We start from the raw sequence: 20,903 nt of genomic DNA on the forward strand, positions 1-20,903 counted from the left end.
TGTTTTTGAGCTATAGAAAATGAACACCCCTAAATTGGAACATTTTTACCGAGAGGAATATAGATTTGTTTTTAGTTAATCAGGACTATCTTACAGATCTGAAAACCATAGAAAGGTGACAAGGAGGCTCACAAATATAAAGGAATCCTGACTTTTACCTGGATAATTCTTTTAAAAAGATAAAAAAAATGTATTACATAAGAGCCATAAATAGTGAAATCTGCTTATATTAAAAAATAGGCTAAGCTTTGTCTGGACATTATTTCCTTGCAAGAGCAGTACATATCCTTTGTAAACAACTACCATATTTACAATTTCATTCCCTTGACTCTTAGGTAGGAATGATAGCCAGAGGAAAACATGTAAGAATGAACTTTGAAATAATCTGTACTGCTAAGGTGGTACCAGTGAGGGTAAGCAGATTTGGGTAAAGCAGTTTCTAGAATCCCAGACTAGTCTGGGTAGTTAGCTCATTTGGTGAAAGGTCAGGGATGTGCCTGTCTAATCCAGCTTCCCTTCTGGCCTGGCAGCTTTTGCTGGGGAACCAACAAGGCTAATCTTAACCCCAATCAGTCTTAAAAGAAAAACCATGCAAGGGTCCTGGGGTTATCACATTCTAGTCTTACCAATAAAAAAGAACAATAATGTGTGTGTCCATAGTTGTGAGCTGGCCATCTCATCTTCAAACATGGGTAACACAACTAGAACTTGAATTTCAAATAACCCAACATGCCTCACTGTCAATAAAAGATAATCTCTCAGTTTATGAATATGTCTTTTAAATGTAGCATGTTGGATCTGCTAGGTACAGCAATGAAATATTGAAAAGTGTGCACTATTATCTTAGATGATAAATCTCAAAAACAAGCAAATCCGAGACTTTTCCAAAAGCACACCCATCTGTACCAACTGAAATCCTTACTTTAAAATTGGTTTAGAAGTCTCTTTCCTCCACTTTCTGTTTTTGAGCAGCAGATTGTAAAAACATCAATTTAACTTGTGCTAGGTGGCAGTGGTTTGTTTATTAAACCAAAAACAGCTCTGCCACATTTGTTGATCTTCTGCTTCCTTTCTTCAAGTGGAATACTCTGCCAAGCTGCTGTCGCTGTCATTGTAGGAAACCAGTTCAAGTCTATATCACTGTCATCATGAAAATGGTCCATTCTCCAGAGCAGTGCTCTTACCTTCTATCACTTCCTGTCAAAATCCAAGTTAAAATACATGGTTTCCATTGGGTTTTAGGAAAGTTTGATTCTACATGGTCCTTTCCTTTCCATGTCACAGTAGCTGTTCTCAAATACACCTTGGGGTGCTACACACATTAATAGAAATGGGCCAAGCAGTGTTTATATGAATACAGTTTCCGTGTAATTATTTCGGGACATAAGCTTGCCAGGCGGCCAGGAGCTGGGCTGTGGGAAGAGGCCCGCAGCTCCTACTACATAATGGCGCCCAACATGGGGCAGCAATTTCTTGGGTCTGCTCTGCTTGTTAGAAGCAAGCAAGCACTCTCATCTAAGAGAGGCTTCCTAACTCAGCTTTAGCTGCAAAACCCTGCAGCTCTTTAAAAGGTCCTGCCAAGAAACACTTAAACATTTTTGATGAAAAGCTGCAGGCATGCTTTTCGGTTTTCAGCCATAACAGGAAAAAAGCTACACCTTTTAAAAATGCTGGCTTTCTGGGTTGTCCTGCCAGGGCAAACTCTGACTGTTTGAGGCAGGAGGGTCAGCTACAGAGAGAGGACTTGAGTGCTATCTGTGGATATGCTGTTGCAGCTTGCTTGCTGGCAGGGATTTTGAAACATCACAGAGTTGTGGCAATGAAAATGGCTCCACCAGTACCTCAGCCATGAGGCTGGAAAGCTAAGGAATGGGCTGGATCCAGCCATCAAAGCCACAGCTTTAATCCTACTTAGATTGCTTGGTAAATTAAAGAATTATGTGGTCAGAAAAACAGATAAAGATACAGTAAAGAGTGTCAAAAACAAAGAAAACTTCTAAATGATTTACAGTGTGTTAAAAATATATGCAGACTAAAAGTTAAAGATCTTAAAGTAAAAAACATAAAAAGGGAGAAAGAGAGTAGTTGGGTATGGTAGGACACAACTTTAATCCCAACACTTGGAAGACAGAGGGCGATTGACCTCTGTGACTTCAAGGTGTGGTAGCACATACCTTTAATCCCAACACCTGCTAGGCAGAGACAGAAGGATCTCTGAGAGTTCAAGGACAGCCTGGTCTTCAGAGTTATTCCAGGACAAAGATATACAGAGTACCTGTCTCAAAAAGTAAAAGTAAAAATAAATGAAATAGAGTTAAAATAAAGCCATACAAAGATGGAAAATAAACAGAGAATTTTGATATTGTATGCTATTATGCTCTCTTTGAATTGCTTGAATGCTGAGGAAAGAGCAGCAGCTGCTAAAAGATATTTGTTTATAAATGCTGCTGAACTTATCCAACATAGATATTTTGAAAATACCTTGACTTCAGAATTTGGATCTAAAGATATGATACTTTGGAAAAGAGATTTTTCTTTTCTTTTCACAGAGGATGAGATGCTGTGGATTGTTTCTATTCCAATATGGTATGGTAGAACACGCCCTCATGAAAGGTTACTGTGAATACCTTCAAAAAATTAGTTCGCTCAACTGCCAACTGAGATGAACCTAACAGACAGGTTACACCATAAGAGACCTAATTAATAGCACCACTATAGAGCCGGAAGCAGTTTGGAGAGAAATAACTTTGTCCCTAATATTGTTTATAAAAGTTCTTTTACATTTAAAGGGGGGATGATATAGATATGAATAATTTGCATTAGTATAGATTTTGCTTTATTGATAGAGATTTAAGATCAATTTTGATATATGTATATATATTTCTGATCTTGATTAAGGTATTGAGATTGTGTAGTTAACTTAAAAACGTAATGTATATAGGTTGTTAATGGATAATCAATAATAGTCAAGTTTGTAGTCATGTTAGTTATGATTTTCTAGATGTACATAGATATATTTTAGATAAGCATTCTTCATATTTTTCAAAGATTATAGAATATGGCATTTTAAATGTTTTAATAACTTAGGGCTTTTCATGACAATGAGACACGTCTGCTTCTGGCAGCACCAATCTACTTCAAGAAGAAGATGGGCATCGAAGAGGATCCTTATGGAGTTTGATAGCCATTTGGGCAAGAAACTGCTCTTGTCTGGACTATTGTATAAACTGGACACAGAGAACCTGCAGAGAGAGGACTACTGAACTTGCCTAAAGGTGGGATGATCTTTTAGTGTTCCTGATTCCTAAAGGAGTCTGCGAGACATTCTGCAGGACACAGAAGATAGTGACTGAACTGCCTTTGAAATTTCCTGCTTCATGGAAATGTCTCTGGATACTTTAGGCCTGAAGGCTGAAGATGGATGCCCCAGTGGTACAAAAGAACTTTGGGTGAGTGTCCAGGCAGCAAGATTTCTCTGTTATTTCTAGAGTTTGGAAGTTGCTTATTTTTTGTCTGCTTGGGTAATATTGTATCCTTCTGGAGTCTTTGATGGAATTGAAGAATAGTTAGTTATAGTTATATTTTTCCTTAGTTATGATAAAAGATAAAGTAGATGTAAATATTGTAACTGTAATTCTTGCATTATAACTGTTTTGTTATATGTAATTTTGCTATGTTAAAGTGAAAGCCTTTCCTTTTTGTTTAAACAGAAAAAGGGGAAATGATGGAGGAAGGTCATTGGCTAATAAAGAAACTGCCTTGGCCCATTTGATAGGCCAGCCTTTAGGTGGGTGGAATAAACAGAACAGAATGCTGGGAGGAAGAGGAAGTGAGCTCATACGCCATAGCTCTGCTCTCTGGGGCAGACGTGATGAAGCTCCGACCCAGGATGGGCTTAGGCTAGAATCTTCCCGGTAAATGCACCTTGGGCTGCTACACACATTAATAGAAATGGGCCAAGTAGTGTTTATATGAATACAGTTTGTGTGTAATTATTTTGGGACATAAGCTAGTCAGGTGGCCGGAAGCTGGGCAGTGGGAAGAGGCCCTCAGCTCCTACTACAAAATATACATATGTTCTCCTCTCATCACCCACACACTTACAAAAGCAGCTTCACACTTTGTTTGGTGTCTTTGTTTTACTATGACAGCTCACAAAAAGCAGTTCTCATTTCTAAGCATGGAACTTTACAATTTTGAGTGCATTAATACAACAGTGCATCGGAAAAGTACTGAGCCTCTACAAAATAGCGTTATGTTTTGAAACAAACAAATTTGATTTTTTTACTTACACAAGCATAGGCTTTTTAATATTTTCACAAGATAAATATTTCAATGAAACTCTATGTTCACTCAATTGTGTGCCACATTGATGGGCTTAGGACAGTTAATACACTTAAGAGATCCTAACTGTTTAGTGTTATTTACACTGATATGTCCATCATCCCCTTATCTGGAAGGGGAACAAACAATACTCAGAATGTGAATGAATTTGCGTTAATGACTGGGAATAGTATAGTTTTAATTAATCACTTACTAAACACATAATGGAACTTTTTCTTGAGTGGGAATTTTCTTCATGCCCCTCTTATAGCTTTGGAAATCTAAAAAGAGCTCAGTGTGATAAAGGAGCCCCTGCTAAGGCAGATCTTGTGGTAACAAAGGGAAAATGACAAGTGTACATGGGTAAATTATCAGTAACAGGTTAGTAATTATCTGGTATTGAAATCAAACACTGAAGCTGTAAAATGTTGCTCCTGAAGTATTCTTTCTATCCTGAAAGCGAAAGTGGAGAAAAGACACGATTCCCTCAGAAAGCAATGACTCAATTCAGGTTGTGACTTTATATTTAAGCACTGCTCAAAAACATGAAAATAAAGCAAGTGATTTCTGTTTGAACGTCACTATTCCAGCTACACAGCTTTGAGAGTTCTGTTCTCATTACACCACCCTTTCTCTGCTCCCAGAAGATAAGACGGCCCTGCGACAAATGGGACAGGTGGTATTCTCTGATAACCAGCAGTCGATGCAATGTACGTGGTACGCATGGGAGCAAGGTAGCTCACGAAGTTTGTCACCTTCCGTATATTCTGTAATGCAAATACTACATGTCTTCAATGCATCATTTTCACCAAAACTTCTCATTGCCAAGTTATTAATCTGTTCTTTGGTGAGTCCTCTAGGTTGGTGGTTGTCGTTAGAGGGGTCAAGTCGGGCTCCTTCATTACCTCCTTCAAACATGTTTGAGCTACTTTCTGAACTTTCACCATTGGAACTGGAGCCAGAGTTAGAGCTGGAGCCAGAAGCAGAGCTGTTACCACCAGAGCTTCCTCTTCCACTCCATGGAAGCTCACCAAAACGTGTCGTTCTCTGCCTTAACGTGGTGTGAATCGGAACAGATGTAGTTTCCCTTGATCCAGGATTGAAGATTGTAAGAGTGGAAAACCCGTCAGTACTCACATAGGTTCTCCCACCTGCACGTTCAGAAAGTGTAAAGGTGCGTATAAAACCTCCACGTTCACTTTCATAAGTGACCGGGTTGTTTGGGGTCTGAGACCTTGACCGAGTTCTGCTAGCAATGCTATCTCTCTGCCGGTATTCTCCCAGCAGAACTCTTGTTCTGACTTGAAGGTCTATGATTGGAGGTCTTTGACCAGATCCTGCTGCTTCACCAGTGGTACCCGTGTCAGAAGAACTTGTCCCCTGAGCGGCAGAATTTCTTGACCCAGAAGCCGCAAAAAGACCTCTACCTAGCAACTCAGGTACAGTTATCTGCTGTCTCAAAGTCCCATGGCGAGGGGCTCTAGAACTTCCCTCGATCTCATTTACCAAAGGGTGCTGAAAAGTCTCAGATGAGATGCTATGATGAGATCTTCGTGGAATTTCATTTGCTGGGTGCAGAGACCTACTTCTTTCAGCTCTGACTCTGGTTCTTCCCTGGTGTTCTGGTTTCCAGCTTCTTGCCCTCCTCCGACCTCTGGTGGAAGGCACTTCTGTTAATGATTCAGCAGAACTGCGTTCTGACCTAGGTGTTCTGGCAGATGATGTCTCAGGTGCTGAATTTTCCATTTGCCTTTGGCTGCTGCTGTCCATGTTTTCTACATTAAGATGTGTAGCAGATGGTTCATTTTCATTCTCTGTGGTTTGGCTTACATTATGATGTTTAACATTTGTCTCTAAACTGAATCTGAAATCACCACTGTTTGGATTAGTCTGGCTCACTGCCCCCAAGGACTGATTTCCTCTCTGACCATTTCTTGCTGTATTGGCAGTCTGTCTGCCAGTGTTAGGCCAATCTATTATGGAGTCACCATTGGACACGTCATCTGAAGAGTCTCAGCATCTATTTTCTTCTGAGCTCTTCTGTGGTGGCTTCCCCGCTTTAATTTGCTGTAAAATTTGTATAATAAAAATGGCAATTCTACCAAAAGCAGTCTATAGATTCAATGCAATCCCCATCAAAATCCCAATGAAATTCTTCACAGAACTTGAGAGAACAATAATCAACTTTATATGGAAAAACAAAAAACCCAGGATAGCCAAAACAATCCTATACAATAAAGGAACTTCCAGACACATTACCATCCCTGCCTCCTAACTCTATTACAGAGCTACAGTAATGAAAACAGCATGGTATTGGCATAAAAACAGAGATATTGACCAATGGAATTGAATTGAAGACCCAGATATTAATCCACAAACCTATGAACACCTGATTTTCGACAAAGGAGCAAAAATTGTACAATGGAAGAAAGAAAGCATCTTTAACAAATGGTGCTGGCAGAACTGGCTGTCAATATGTAGAAGAATGAAAATAGATCCACATCTATCACCATGCACAAAACTCAAGTCCAAATGGTGTATAGACCTCAATATTAATCTGACCACACTGAACCTGATAGAAGAGAAAGTGGGAAGTAGTCTGCAACATATGGTTACAGGAGACCACGTCCTTCATAGAACCCCAGTAGCACAGACAATAAGAATAACAATGAATAAATGGGACCTCCTGAAACTGAGAAACTTCTGTAATGCAAAGGAAACTGTCATTAAGACAAAAAGGCAACCTACTGAATGGGAGAAGATCTTCACCAACTCCACATCAGACAAAGGTCTGATCTCCAAAGTATAAAATGAACTCAAGAAACTAGACATAAAAATTCCAATTAACTCAATTAAAAAATGTAGCACTGAACTGAACAGAGAATTCTCAACAGAAGAAGTTCAAACGGCCAAAAGACACTTAAGGTCATGCTCAACCTTCTTAGCGATCAGGGAAATGCAAATCAAAACAACTTTGAGATACCATCTTACATCTGTCAGAATAGCTACAATCAAAAACACCAATGATAGCCTATGCTGGAGAGGTTGTGGAATAATGGGAGCACTCATCCATTGTTGGTGGGAATGCAAACTTGTGCAACCACTTTAGAAATCAGTGTGGCAGTTTCTCAGGAAACTGGGAGTCAACCTACCTCAGGATCCAAAAATTCCACTCTTGGGAATTTACCCAAGAGATGCCCAATCGTACTACAACAGCATTTTTTCATCTATGTTCATAGCATCTCTATTTGTAATAGCCAGAACCTGGAAACAGCCTAGGTGCCCCTCAATAGAAGAATGGATAAAGAAGGTGTGGCAATATACACTTTAGAGTTCTACTCAGCGGTAGAATCAATCACACCTTGAATTTTGCATGCAAATGGATGGAAATAGAAAACACTTTACTGAGTGACATAATCCAGAACCAAAAAGATGAATATGGTATGTATTCACTCATAAGTGGATTCTAGCCATAAACAAAGGACATTGAGCCTATAATTCGTGAACCTAGAGAAGCAAAATAAGAAGGTGAACCCCAAGAAAAAACATATGTTTATCCTCCTGGATACTGGAAGTAGACAAGATCGCTGGGCAAAAGTTAGGAGCACGAGGGTGGGGGTGGGTTGTGGGGAAGGGGGGTGGGGGAATGGGGAGAGAGAAGGGAGAAGGGGAGGATTGAGGAGAGCTTGGGGAAATGGGATGGTTGAGATGGATGAATGGTGCATATAGAAACAAGGAACAAGGTATCTTAACTAAGGGAACCATTTTAGGGTTGGCAAGAAACTTGGCTCTAGAGGGGATTCCAGGTGTCCACGGGGATGTTCCCAGCTAGGTCCTTGGGTAACAGAGGAGAGGGTGCCTATACTGGCCTTCTCTCATAGCCACACTGATGAATATCTTGCATATCACCAATGGAACCTTCAGCTGGCGATGGATGGAGATAGAGACAGACACCCACATTGGAGCACTGGACTGAGCTCCCAGGGTCCAGGTGAAGAGCAGAAGGAGGGAGAACATGAAAAAGGAAATCAGGACTGTGAGGAGTGCATCCACCCACAGAGACAGTAGGAATGATCTAATGGGAACTCACCAAGGCCAGCTGGACTGGGACTGATGGAGCATGAGATCAAACTGGACTCTGTGAATGTGGCTGACAATGAGGGATGACTGAGAAGCCAAGGACAATGGCACTGAGTTTTGATTCTATTGCATGGTCTGGCCTTGTGGGAGACTAGTCTGTTTGGATGCTCCCCTTCCTAGATAGACCTGGATGGAGTGGGGAGAACCTTGGACTTCCCACAGGACAGGGAATCCTGACTGATCTTAGGACTGGAGAGGGAGGGGTAGGGGAGAGGAAGGGGGAGGGAAATAAGAGGAGGGGAGGATGTGGAAATTTTTAACAAAAAAAATCTTGAGAACATTAGGGGCAATGGACCATGATTATTCAGGTGGGCAGCATTTTTATTAGAATAAATTACTTGAAAATAAAAATAAAATTGAAAAGCAGTTAAGAGCTACTGCTTACATCCAGGATATGAGAATTACCACTGAACCCATTGTGTTACTGAACTGGTCTTTCAAGTTTATAGGTGTCATAACTGTATTGGACTGTTAGTTGCTTCTCTCTAAGAAAGCTTATGCGTTCATAGGATTTTTAAATCGTATTTTTCCTTGCTTGATTTGATGTTTTATAAACGTTAACAAATAAATACAACAACATGTAAATGAGTTCCAGATGCAACATCTCTCTTTAACCCTGCTCAGCTTTAACTAACTAGGAAGTCCAGATTCATCTCTTTTTTTGGGGGGGGAGGGCTAGGACATTTTAACAGCTTTTTTAAGGTACAGTTGTCATCCAGGAAATTGCACATATTTAAAGTTTGTACAGTAATTTTGACATTGGGTTATGTAAATCAACATTAGACTTACCCAAAGATGATAAATATAGCTAGGTGCTGGGTGTGTAGCTCAATAATAAAGCATGCACTGTAGAAGGCTCTGGAGATATCTGCTCCACAACACAAGAAACAGATTCACCTCTTTCTTCTCTCCCATTCCCTTTTTTCTCTCATCCCCATTCTATTTCTTGTGTTTTCTTTGACTCATTCTTGTTTCCATATTATCACTGATTTCAGTGGATGTTAACTTTTATGTAGAGCAGAATGAAACTGTCAAAGTGATGGAGTCAGGTAAAATCAAGAAGCAAATTCATTTTTTACTACCAGGTTAATTTCCATAGTAGTATAGTCATATAAAATTTAAGTGTAAATGAGTAGACTAGTATTTACTGTGACTAGGACATTACTAAGTTGTCTTGGCTGATTCTGTTCTAAAATTGTTTCTTCTCTTTTCATAATAATAGTTTGATTTAGAAGAATAATTCTTTAGTATCAATAAAAATGTTTCAGGATGACATTTAAAGGATTTTCAACAGACATTCTTGCAAAAGTTTAAAAATCTAATGTATGTTGTTTAGTAAAACTGTAATACATGCTTATAGTAATTATATTCCTAGATGCATCTAATATAATGTTAGCATATTAAGAAATTAAAAATTAATACAAATTTTACACGAATTTGTAAAATTTAAAATTTTTAAAATTTCCATAATTCAAATTTTATACAAATTTGATCTGTGATTTCATAAGTAAATTTCACTTAGGTTTTAATAAAACACTTGTCACGTTTAGATACATCTTATAATTCTGTTATGTTCTTTGCCTGAGATATGCTACAATTGTTGTCAGCATCATGTTCAATTCATTCAGATTTTGCCTTTTCTGGTGTCTTGTGGCTGCCTGCATTCCTATGATGGTTCCTTTCACCTTTTGAATGTTCTGGGAAAAAAAAAACCTACCTTTCTTTATGAATTCTTTTCCTAGTTTAGTCCTCCTGTGACTTGAATGTCTGCCTAAATTTCCCTGTTTTAAAGGGACCTGTGATGATGCTGATGCCACTCAAATGACCCCAGGACAATTTACACTCAAAAAATGCAATATGAATATGCTGACAAATTCAGTTTTCTGTGTTTGAAAACTAAATGTGTAAGATTTTCGTATTAAAAGAGTTTAAATTGCTTCTTTTATGTTTTTGGTATTGTAATTACATTCCCTTTCCTTTTTTCCCTTACAAATCCTCCCATATATTACTCTCTCTTTCATATATATATATATATATATATATATATATATATATATATATATAGAGAGAGAGAGAGAGAGAGATACACATAAACACATATATTATTTCTAAAAGGAACATGCTCACATAATGTCACTTATATGCCTAATACAATGATACCTAAGGTCCAAGAACTAGAGGGGAAGAGGGGGTAGAAAGATTGTAAGAATCAAAGAGTCAAGGGGATTGCTCTAAAATTCTAGGGATATTAGAAACACTTCTAAGTTGTCACCAACATGATAATCTAAAGATGAGCTGAACAAAGCAATCAATAGCCAGGGAAACTCTACAAGTCCTAAACTATACACAAATAAAAACTTCAGGAAACAAGCAACTAAGGAATACTGACAGTGGGAGAAATAGTCTTCCTTAGTCTTTTTTTTTTTTGGTATGGTCATTGTGCTTATCTCACAAGTTATGTCTTCCATCTTCAAATATTGCCATAATTTCTTATATTTAAATCTAAGCAAGAAGATGACTTTCTACTAATTTCAATGAAGTGCATAAATTGAACAATAAGTAAATAGCAGATGTGAAGAATTTAAGTGCAGTACTAAAATAATAAGTGTCCAGTCTTTTCAGTTAAGAAATAGAATGCTTTGACTCTCGTGTGATGGCACAGGCTAGATGAGGAAGGAAAATTGCCAAGACTTACAGTTCACCTGCAATCACAGAAACATTTAATCTCCAAAACATAAACAGAAAAGAAAATAAAAATAAATATTATACTGTAAGGATAATTAAAGCCTATTATATAGCTATGCCAAATCATGTACCTCTAAGTTATTCATAGTTACAAACAATTATGTGGTAAATTAAGTAGTACATATATCATTTTTATTTTACTTTTAGTGAATGAATATACAAATATTAAAGTCTTTTAATTTGTTCATTATTATTTATTTATCCATGGCAATTTAATTTAAATAGCAAGATTTTCTGGATTTATTCATAATGATATTCATAGACATGTTCAACTTACTTTGTGGTTGTATCTTTTATATGTGAAGGTATTACAACTTGTTTAACTGTTCTTACACTTAATCATTTTTGACATTTTCTTATTCCCTTACTAACATGAACAAAATTTGTATGTTCTTTCCCTGATGTTAAAAATAAAGATTCCTTAAAGACAAAAAAGTATGAAATTCTTAAATGAGATATGAAAATTTATTTTATTCAGAAATAAATATGTGGTGTTTAACAAAGAAGAGTTGAATTTTCTGAAACTGTCTTCTAATGACAAACAAACAGTAGTTTACACTTATTACCTCGCCTGCTGTTCATCTTGCTCTGATGAAGCACTGTCATCACAGATATCAATCGCGAGGTTTTCTACTACACTGAAGAGAAAGAAAATACAAAATAAGTTGTCTATGGAATTTCTAGGCATCCTAGACAGGAAACATACTTTTAAATCCAGCATGTTTACAAGTGAGATTAAAACAGGTATGTGCCTGGGGATATTTTAGTTAGGCGTTTGTACAAGCCCTTTCCAGGAGACAAGCTGGAAGTGAGGCTGGCTTAGGCTAGGAGTCCTGAAGTTAGTAGATCAAGGGGGAACCTAAAGTCAACAAACCAGTTTGGGATACATAGAAATACCTCTTTTCAGAATTGGAAACATCCTGCAATCTGAAGCAATAATCCTGGGCCTGAACTACCCTTATGCACCACCTGTTAAGAGATCAAACTGTCCCCTGGGGTAGGTGCAGCCTTTCACAAAACCCTCTGATTGTACCTAGCCTTTGGGGAACACTGGGCTTCAAGTCATCATCAAATTGAGAATCGGGAGAATCCCTCGGGCGCTTTGGAGTTTTGCTTGTAGACTTCTTCTCCTTGGATGGCATGTCTATTGTGCCCCGGTTTTTGTCCCAACTCCTAAACCTTGCGATTGCAACGACATACAAAATTCCCAGTTATTAAATGAGAGTCACAGAAACAAGTACCAGGGTCCATGGGAAGAGAGACAGGGCATCGTCTCTCTGTGCTGGAGCAGGGAGGTTCATGGAAGATTACAACGGTGTGGTACCCTATCTTGTCTCTTCTCCACTGATGAATGTGAAGGTGACTCTGTCCTGCACACCTCCACTTCTACCCCTTCTGCTGGGTTCCTGCGTTTGGAAGGGAGTGGGGGCAGGCAAAATAGTAGCCTAAAGACCCATCTCTGGCCAGTCCTGGCCTAGTTGTTTATTTGGTGGCCATCTTGGAGTGTGGTGCACTGTATTTCCTTTATTTTTGCTTTGGAAAGGGCAGAGGGAGTGCACCCATGACCTGTGACAGTTGGCCTTCTCGGTGTACTGCTGCCATCAAGCAGCATTGTTTCTCTGCCCGCAGCTCCCCAGTGCTTCTGCTGACATGGCTGAGGGCTGGCTAAAGAGTAGCTCCCATAGTGCCCCCACTGTGCCTAAGCCAGTCTCCTGCAGTCTCTGTGACCCATGAGTGGTGCGGGAGCAACCGGACCAAGGGGAACTGCGTGGCCACCACAGTCCTTGGTTTGCTGGGCAAGGGAAGCACAGCCTCTCAGGTCCTGAAGTCACCATGTCTGGCAGGGTTAGAGAACCTCCCTGCAGGGGATTCTGCATCCTGGGTTGCCTCTGGGTTCCTTTGGAGACCTTGTGGAGCCTGCCAGCCCACATCATGTGCACAAGCCCGCCCAGGGAACCTCTAGCTTTTGGTACAGTCTCCCCAGCAGAACACACAACTCCTTCCCTGAAACTGCACACACAGCCCAGAATATCTGGCCAGGTGCTCAGGGTCTCAGGGCCAGGTAACCATTATGGCAAAGTGTCTGTCATCCACATAAATCCCTCCCTGTCATCCTCTCTCCTCTCTTTCTGCAGGGCCCTCCTTTCTTTCCTTTGCTTTCTCTGAGAAATGGCTTTCCCCTTGAGCCATGCTGTGCTTGCAATTCAGGGACCTGTACCTGCCAGAAGATGTTTCTGATCTACAGCTACATCCCCAGAACCCTACAAGGGGTCTGAGAGAAGGCACCTGCCACCAACATCATCATGTACCTCCTTCTTGTGTGTACCTAGTGGGTACCAAGCTCAATGCGGTGTGGTGGCTTAGGGTGAATCCAAGTAGAAGTAGCCAGATCAGGATGTCGAATGTAGGGTGCCCAAATTGACCAGGCAGGCCTCTGGGTACCATCCAGGCCAGGTTTCACTGCCCTTGCCACCCCTGACAAAGCTCCTCTCTTTGATACGGGGCACCCATGTAGGTGGCATATACCTGCCTTCTGCTGTCTAGGCCACCCTACATAATACCCAGGGAGAAGTCACAAGGTCAAGGATTCAAAAGCCCCTTCTCCCTCTCTGCGCTGTCCAGGCATCATCACAGCTACAAGAATACTCAGAGAAGGCTCTGTAATTAACAGAGGGTAATACCTGGCCTTCTTGAACTTTAAACTCATGTGTGTGTGTGTGTGTGTGTGTGTGTGTGTGTGTGTGTGTGTGTTTTGGTTTATACTGTATCCCTGTCTTGGAGACAAGTCCTGGGAGAGACCATAAGAAGTTCCTCAGAGGTATGTAACAGTTCTGTTGGTCAGCTCAGGGTTAAAGGCGTATGGCACGTTGGCACATAGGTGAAGACTTTTAAGACTCCATCCTTCAGTTCCAGCTCATGCGGTCATAAGCATGGAGTGGTCCAGTACATGGTGCATGTTTGTGGGGTGGCAGGTATCTTTACATGCAGCTTGATGGATGAGAGAATTTTGTAGGAATCATATGGAAGTGGCAGTACCCTCGTTCTGACTGGCCTGCTTGGCATTTCTAGGAACTCAGAGCCCACTGCCCCACACAGACATCCCCCAATATATCTTGACAGACACACACAGAGGATAACTTAAGCTAGATAATCCCTCAAAGGCATGCACATAGGCTCTTTTATTTATTATAGGTCTTGTTGGCAATCCACTAAAACATCACATCATATAAATTAAAATTATCAAAGAAATGTCAGATCTGGACTAGATGATACATAGATTAGATTTAACACATACCTAGAGACTACTTTAGTAAATTGGAATGGCATACACATTCTTCTTGGCACCCTATGGAATCTCTTTTAAAATATACCACATGTGTTGGTTTTCTCTGCAAATTAAATCTTAAGAAATGCAAAACAATAAATACAGTTTGAGGAAATAAAAATAGAATTCAAAAAAAGCACAGAAACTATGCAAATGTGCAGATGATGAACATACACATACTTTATGAGGCTTAAAAGTTAGCAAAGTGAGATTCATTATGACATTTTTATTCCCTCCCTTTTATTATTTATTTTTATGTGTATGGGTATTTTGCCTGCACATATGTCTGTGCACCACATACATGCCTGGTGCCTGCAGAAGTCAGAAGACGGTATCATATACCACTAGGGCTGGAGTTACAGATAATTGTTAGACAACATGTGGATCTGGAAATCAAACCCAGGTCCTCTGGAAGAGCAGCCAGTTCCCTTGACTGCTAAGCCATCTCTCCACTCTTCCCTTTTCCATGGTGGTCTTCCTTCTGTAGTGACATCCCAGATCCCATGACTCCCTCCTACTGGTTCATTGCTTCCCTCAATAGTCATCCTGTGCTGGTGTGAGTGACATGTCTCCTACATTCTCAGGCATTTCAATAATTGGTCCCTAGTTTTTGGCTGTTTGTGGGTGTTTTAGGAGGCATGACCTTCCTAAAGAAATTATGTTCCTAGGGGTATGTTGTTTTGAAAGCTGAAAGAATCACACCATTTCAAGTCACTCTCTCAGTCTCTTACTTGTGGCTTGAGATAAGAGCTCTCAGCCCCTATTCCAGGTACCATATTTGCTGATTGCTGCCATACTTTCCCTCCTTGATGGACTCATTTCCCTCTGGAACCATAAGACAAATAACTTCTCCATTCCACAAGTGCCTTGGTTAATGTCTTTTATATCAGTAATAAAACAGTAACTAGTAAGCACCCCTTTATGTCATATGTATTCAATTACACTTCTTAATTTTCCCCCTGTAGATCTCTTTTCTCCTCTCTTGCTTCATTATTTAGTTTTATGTCCTTTACCATATAACTACACATATGTATACTAATATTTAAAAATTAAGTCTCAATTCCACATATGAGAAAAAAAAACTCTGATAATTCTCTCTTTCCAAATCTGTACTTCTTCACCTAACATAAAATCCTGCAATTCTGTTTCCCTCCAAATGCCATGATTTCAACAATCTTTCCAGTAGAATAAAATTCCAATGGGGATTTTACATTTTATCTATTCATCTCATAATGGAAAGGAATGGTTCCATTTAACTATTGTGGATATTACGGCAGTAAACATGAATTGCAAGTATGTCAGATATAAGACTTAGGGTCTTTTGAGTATTTGTCTAGAAATGTTTTAGTTAGGTCTCATAATACTTTTTTTTTATTTTTGAAAACCTATGTCCTGATTTATACAGTTGGCACCAGTTTACATTCCACCGGGTATACAAACAGGAAAGGAAGAAGCCAAATTTTCCCTATTTATAGATAATATAATCTATCCCTTAAAGTCTTCAGTAGAAAACTCACATACAGACACTTTCAGCAAAGTAGCAGGATACAAAATCAACATAAACATCAGAAGCTTTTCTATATATCATGCTAAGAAAGAAATAAAGGAAATAAAATCAATTTTTAATAACATTAAAAATAATAGGTGCTAAGAGATAGCTCAGTGTATAAAGCACTTGACATACATATGAACAAGTGTTCAACTCTGCAGGACCCAAATAAATGGAAAGTGTGGCTGCTCATCTGTACTTTAGAGACCAGAAATCACAAGGGACATGCTAACTAGCTAGACAAGCCAAATTATGTTTGTTTCGGTGAAAAAATAATAATGTGTTGAGTCTTCAATGACAACCAAAATCAACATAGGGTCTCTACATGTGCATACACAATATGAACATATACCCATTCACATGTGCACCTACATATGTAAAAATACACTACACATTCATGCCAACAACACACAAATGCAGGTATGCTCATGTACATGTACATACACGCATACATGGACACACACACAAGGTGGGGTTAGAGGAACATAAGTAGGCAGGGTAAATGAAGGCAGGCTACCTCAGATGGTGTCTTCTTGTTCCCAAAAAGATCCTGCCAGGAGAAATAGCGTGAAGGCACACAGGTGTGCTCTAACTGAGAAAAAGTGGCTTGTGTGAGAAAGATGCCTGCGACAAGCTCAGGTAGAGGGTTTTTTTAATTGGAGGAAAGTGAATGGGAAAATGGGGTGGGAAGCGGGGGAGCCCGGCTTCTGGAGACAGGAGTAGCAGACAGAAGAAAAGAAAAGGGAGGGAGAGAGAGAGAGGGATAGATGGACAGATGAAGACAAAGAGAGAAAGAGAGAGTTAGGAGGTTGGCATGCTCCTTTTAAAAGGGAATGTAGTGAATGTGCACAGAAGGAGCTCTGAGTGAGTACAGCTGAAGACATTTACCCCAAGCCCAGTACACATGCCTGAATACTAACAGGTGGATAGTTAGACAGGACCAATACTGGAAAGGAAAGGACCCAGGGGGTCTAGAATACATCCTTGCTAATAATAAAAGCATATGTATGAAACTGCTGTAGTGAAACTCACTTCCTTGTATGCTGACAAAATGAATAAGAAATAAATACATTAGAAAAGAATGTTAATTACTGAGTTAAATGCTACTAAAATATACTATTCAGTTATTTTCATTATTAAATCTACTATACATTAAAGTTCTTGTTGTTGAACAACCTTATCAAAGTGAAACCTTAAAATCTCTTAAGTATTCTTTGAGCAGTCACTCATGTACGTATAAACTACCTTTGATAGATTATCTGAACTAAACACAGTCACTGTATCTTGAATTTAGAAAACTGTTTTGTTCTGATATTAGAATTGCCAAGCAAATTCTCATGAGGTATATATTATATAAATTGATATTTATAATTCTCTATCCATTGTAGCCTATACCAAGTTCTTCATGCCTAGAAGCATTATGCTGGTGTGCAAATTCAATGTCTCCAAGGACCTCAAGGGAACAACAGAAAATTCAGATAAATGGTTGAAAGATATGTGAGAGTTAGGATATGTGCTAGTATGCAGATAAACATGGTGAATGATAAAATTCCTGAAGATAGATATCTTTCAAAATGAAATTAGTGAGGTAAATTAGGGCTAAAGAAAGGGAGTGATGAAGTTTTCAAAAATTCCAAGAGGAAGCATGTGCCAAATCACTAAGACAGTGGCACAGGAAGTTAATTAGATGATAGAAAAGTGCCCCCAATGCTTCTGAAGCCATATTGTCTGTGTAGTCAAAGGGAGAGAGCAATCCTTCACAAAAATCAGATATAGCGCTGACAAAAATATACAAAAGCCTTTCATCCAGCAAGAACAAAAAGTTCTCAAAGTAAAATTAGAAAAATGTGCAACGAGCAAAGCAAGTTTCTCTATCAGCAAGATAATGCCTTCATCCATATCCTCAAATTTACACTTCTCAGTATATCAACTGCTCAATAAACATAACCTTTCAAATAATCAACTTCTCTAAGGGTTTCCAAAATCATTCTGTGTAATTATACTTCAGCTTCATCATTAGAATGAAAGTGAATGGCCCATGCAGAGCCACTAATGTGAGCTGTTAGTCATATTGTGACTTCAGGGAAATTATATGACCTTCAAAAACAATCAAATATGTAAATGTTATAGCACCCAACACGTAAACCCAGACAAAGCAATTGCTTAAGGCCATAAGGGCTACTACATTAGGGAGTCCAACTGTGTCTGTTCTGAATTGGTGAACTTAACCAAAAGCAGATAAAAGTATTTGAAAAACAACTTGCTTTTGTACTATAAGTTATTTTTCTTATCCTTATTTTCATATATATATATATATATATGTATGTATACATATACATACATACTAACATTTATATAATAATAGCACTGCAATAAGTACTATTAAGCAGTCTAGAGGTGCATTTCAGCATACAGGATGACGTTCACAGAAGTTGTCAACAATTTACTAGAAAATCCCAGGATAGGTCATCCTTAAAATACAGAATACCATTTGTAATACCAGTCCCAGATATCCTCTGCTCTATTCAAGCACTATTACTTATTCTTTCCCTAGCACAACCAGTGATTGCCTGGCCCTCACAGTCTCTGAGAAGCAAACACCTGTATCACCTTTTCTCATTCAGTTGTGAGGCTCAAACAGACCTAACTGCAACACTGAGGACCTCCTGACAGCGGGACCAGACTGATGTAAGAGGAACCCGAAAGCAAAGTCTCCCAAGTACCCCTTGCCTTCCCAATCATGTTGCCTCTTCAATAGTCCATGTCCTGGTCACTGACAGTGGGCACCAGACTACCTAGCACTCTCTACCCTAATGAAGAAGAGAGGGTCCAAGGTGCCCTCCTCATTCAGAAAGCTTGGATGTTTGTCTGGTTAGTGCAGGCAGAATCGCCAGCTGAGACAGCTCGGGACTGGCCCATGCAGGCCCAAGGACATCCATTTCAAGTGTAGCTCTCGAGCTTTGTTCGATTTCTGAGGCCAACTGTCACTCAAGTACTGTGTGCTTGGGCTACCGGACTTGTCCACAGTTCTCAGGAAGGAGAGCCTCTCTCTGAGGATATTGCTTTGCTGCTGCTTACCGAGAGTCACCATTTTCAAGTACATTCGCTGCCCCTTGCGAGGAGCAATTTCCCTTTTTATTTTTCAACTACTTTATTGGCTAAATAGCCAAACCTGTGGAGAGAGGCCAGAAAGACCCAGCTGGTCCACCACACTCTGACCAGAGACCACAGTTTTCCCAGCCTCCCCGGCCTGGGACCCCCTTCATTGGACCCTGTCCTGGGTCCCCTTCTGGGTCCCCCAATGGGATGATGACAATCCTATCCCAATGGGGAAAGCGCTTGCCTCATAGGCCTGGGACCCCTTTCAGAGGCCGCCGGCCTGGAACCCCCTTCAGTGTCCCCCCAAGGTATTTATGACAGCGCACCCCAATGGGAGACATACTTGACCAGCACCAAATTCCCGAGGGACTTTGCACCTCCAGGGGTGCTATGACTGGATAGGCACAAATTCAGGTGCCAAAAGCCTTATAAAGACAAAACAGTCAAGATCACCAACACTGCTACTGCAGATAGACTGTGGAGTCTTGGAGCTTTTATAAAGACTACATCCAGTAAGAAGACCCTGGACCATTTAAAAGAGCTGAAAGAGATCAAGGAAGGACAAGTTCTACTTCCTCCAGAGGTTCCTGATTGCAGGAGTAACCCACTGAGCAGGGAACCCAGACCATCTGCCTTACCTCCTGCCACTAGAAAAAGAGTGGCCTCAGATTCTGTGCACAGACCTTGGAAGGTGCAAAGAAGCCTGGATATGTCTACTATGTTTGAAAAACCTATGAACTTCGACCATTCGGGCACCAGAGTATCTGCAACATCTCCAAGACACTGTGCTGGAGATGCCAGTGAAAAGGTCAACGAGGATGACACAGTGCCTGGGCCATCTTCTGCTGACTCTTCCACTGACCAACGTGGACTGGTAATTTCCCCACAATTTCAAGGTTCTCTGCAACCTTCCTCCCCTACCCAAGGAGCTCTGGGATCTTCCAATTCTTCCCAAGATGCTCAGGGACTATACCTATCCACCGGAGAGGTTCTGGGAGGAACCCAATGTGATCAAGGGTCTATGGGGCAGTCCATATCTTCCCAGGCATCCCAGAAACCTCCCCCTTTGGCTGAAAGGAAAATCAAACATGTCTCCCTTTCTAGAAGGGTTTTCAAAAGTCCATCCTCTAGCTGAGGGGTCACCAATCATTCCAATTGTCCACCAAAGAGTTTTATACAAGCCCCTTCTGATAAAGGAGGCCTACAGCAGGCCCCATTAGACAAAGACAGCTCTACGTGTTTTTATCCAAAAGGGGTGCTCACTGATTTCCCATTTTTCCAGAATGAAATGTGTCCTAACCCCTCTTCCCAGGGGAGTTTAACACCATTGAAAACTGCCAGAGATGACTGGAGAGCTATACCCTCTCATGAAGAGAACCAAGGCTGTTTTCCCTCTCCCCAGAATTAACCTAAGCAATCCATATCTGCTGAAGTGATCTTGAGTCATGCCTCCTCTGACCAAGGGAATTTTATATCTTCCCCATTAAAGCACGAGGGCTTTAAATGTCCTCCAGCAGAAAATGGGCTCGAATCTTCCCTTACAGCACAGGGGGGACCAAGCCCTATCACTACTCCCCCAAGTGAGCCTCACACCACTCATGCTTACCCAAGCAAAAACAAAACTATCTACATCTTGGATTCCAGAACCTTTGCCATCTTCAGAATGGGCCCTAGAGAGTTCCACATATCTACAAGAGATGATAGGAACTCCTAAGTCTACCC

At 40.2% G+C, this 20,903-nt stretch overlaps 1 protein-coding gene and 1 long non-coding RNA gene across 2 annotated transcripts in view; both read right to left on the reverse strand.

The window, feature by feature from the left end:
* Nucleotides 1–4,912: 4,912 nt before the first annotated feature.
* On the reverse strand, nucleotides 4,913–8,880 carry LOC121439840 (E3 ubiquitin-protein ligase RLIM-like). The gene is given in 2 exon segments (XM_041640453.1): nucleotides 4,913–6,421; nucleotides 8,849–8,880. Coding segments are annotated over 2 exon segments (1,512 nt in total). The 3' UTR covers nucleotides 4,913–4,941.
* Nucleotides 8,881–11,710: 2,830 nt separating this feature from the next.
* Nucleotides 11,711–20,903, reverse strand: part of LOC121439790 — a 125,019-nt gene continuing 115,826 nt past the window's right edge. The window contains exon 3 of the long non-coding RNA XR_005973295.1: nucleotides 11,711–11,846. This is a non-coding gene — a long non-coding RNA (uncharacterized LOC121439790). The remainder of the gene's footprint in view (nucleotides 11,847–20,903) is intronic.

Source organism: Microtus oregoni, unplaced genomic scaffold, assembly GCF_018167655.1.
Source record: "Microtus oregoni isolate MIOR12 unplaced genomic scaffold, Mior012 000063F_ref0000156, whole genome shotgun sequence".
Taxonomy (NCBI): domain Eukaryota; kingdom Metazoa; phylum Chordata; class Mammalia; order Rodentia; family Cricetidae; genus Microtus; species Microtus oregoni.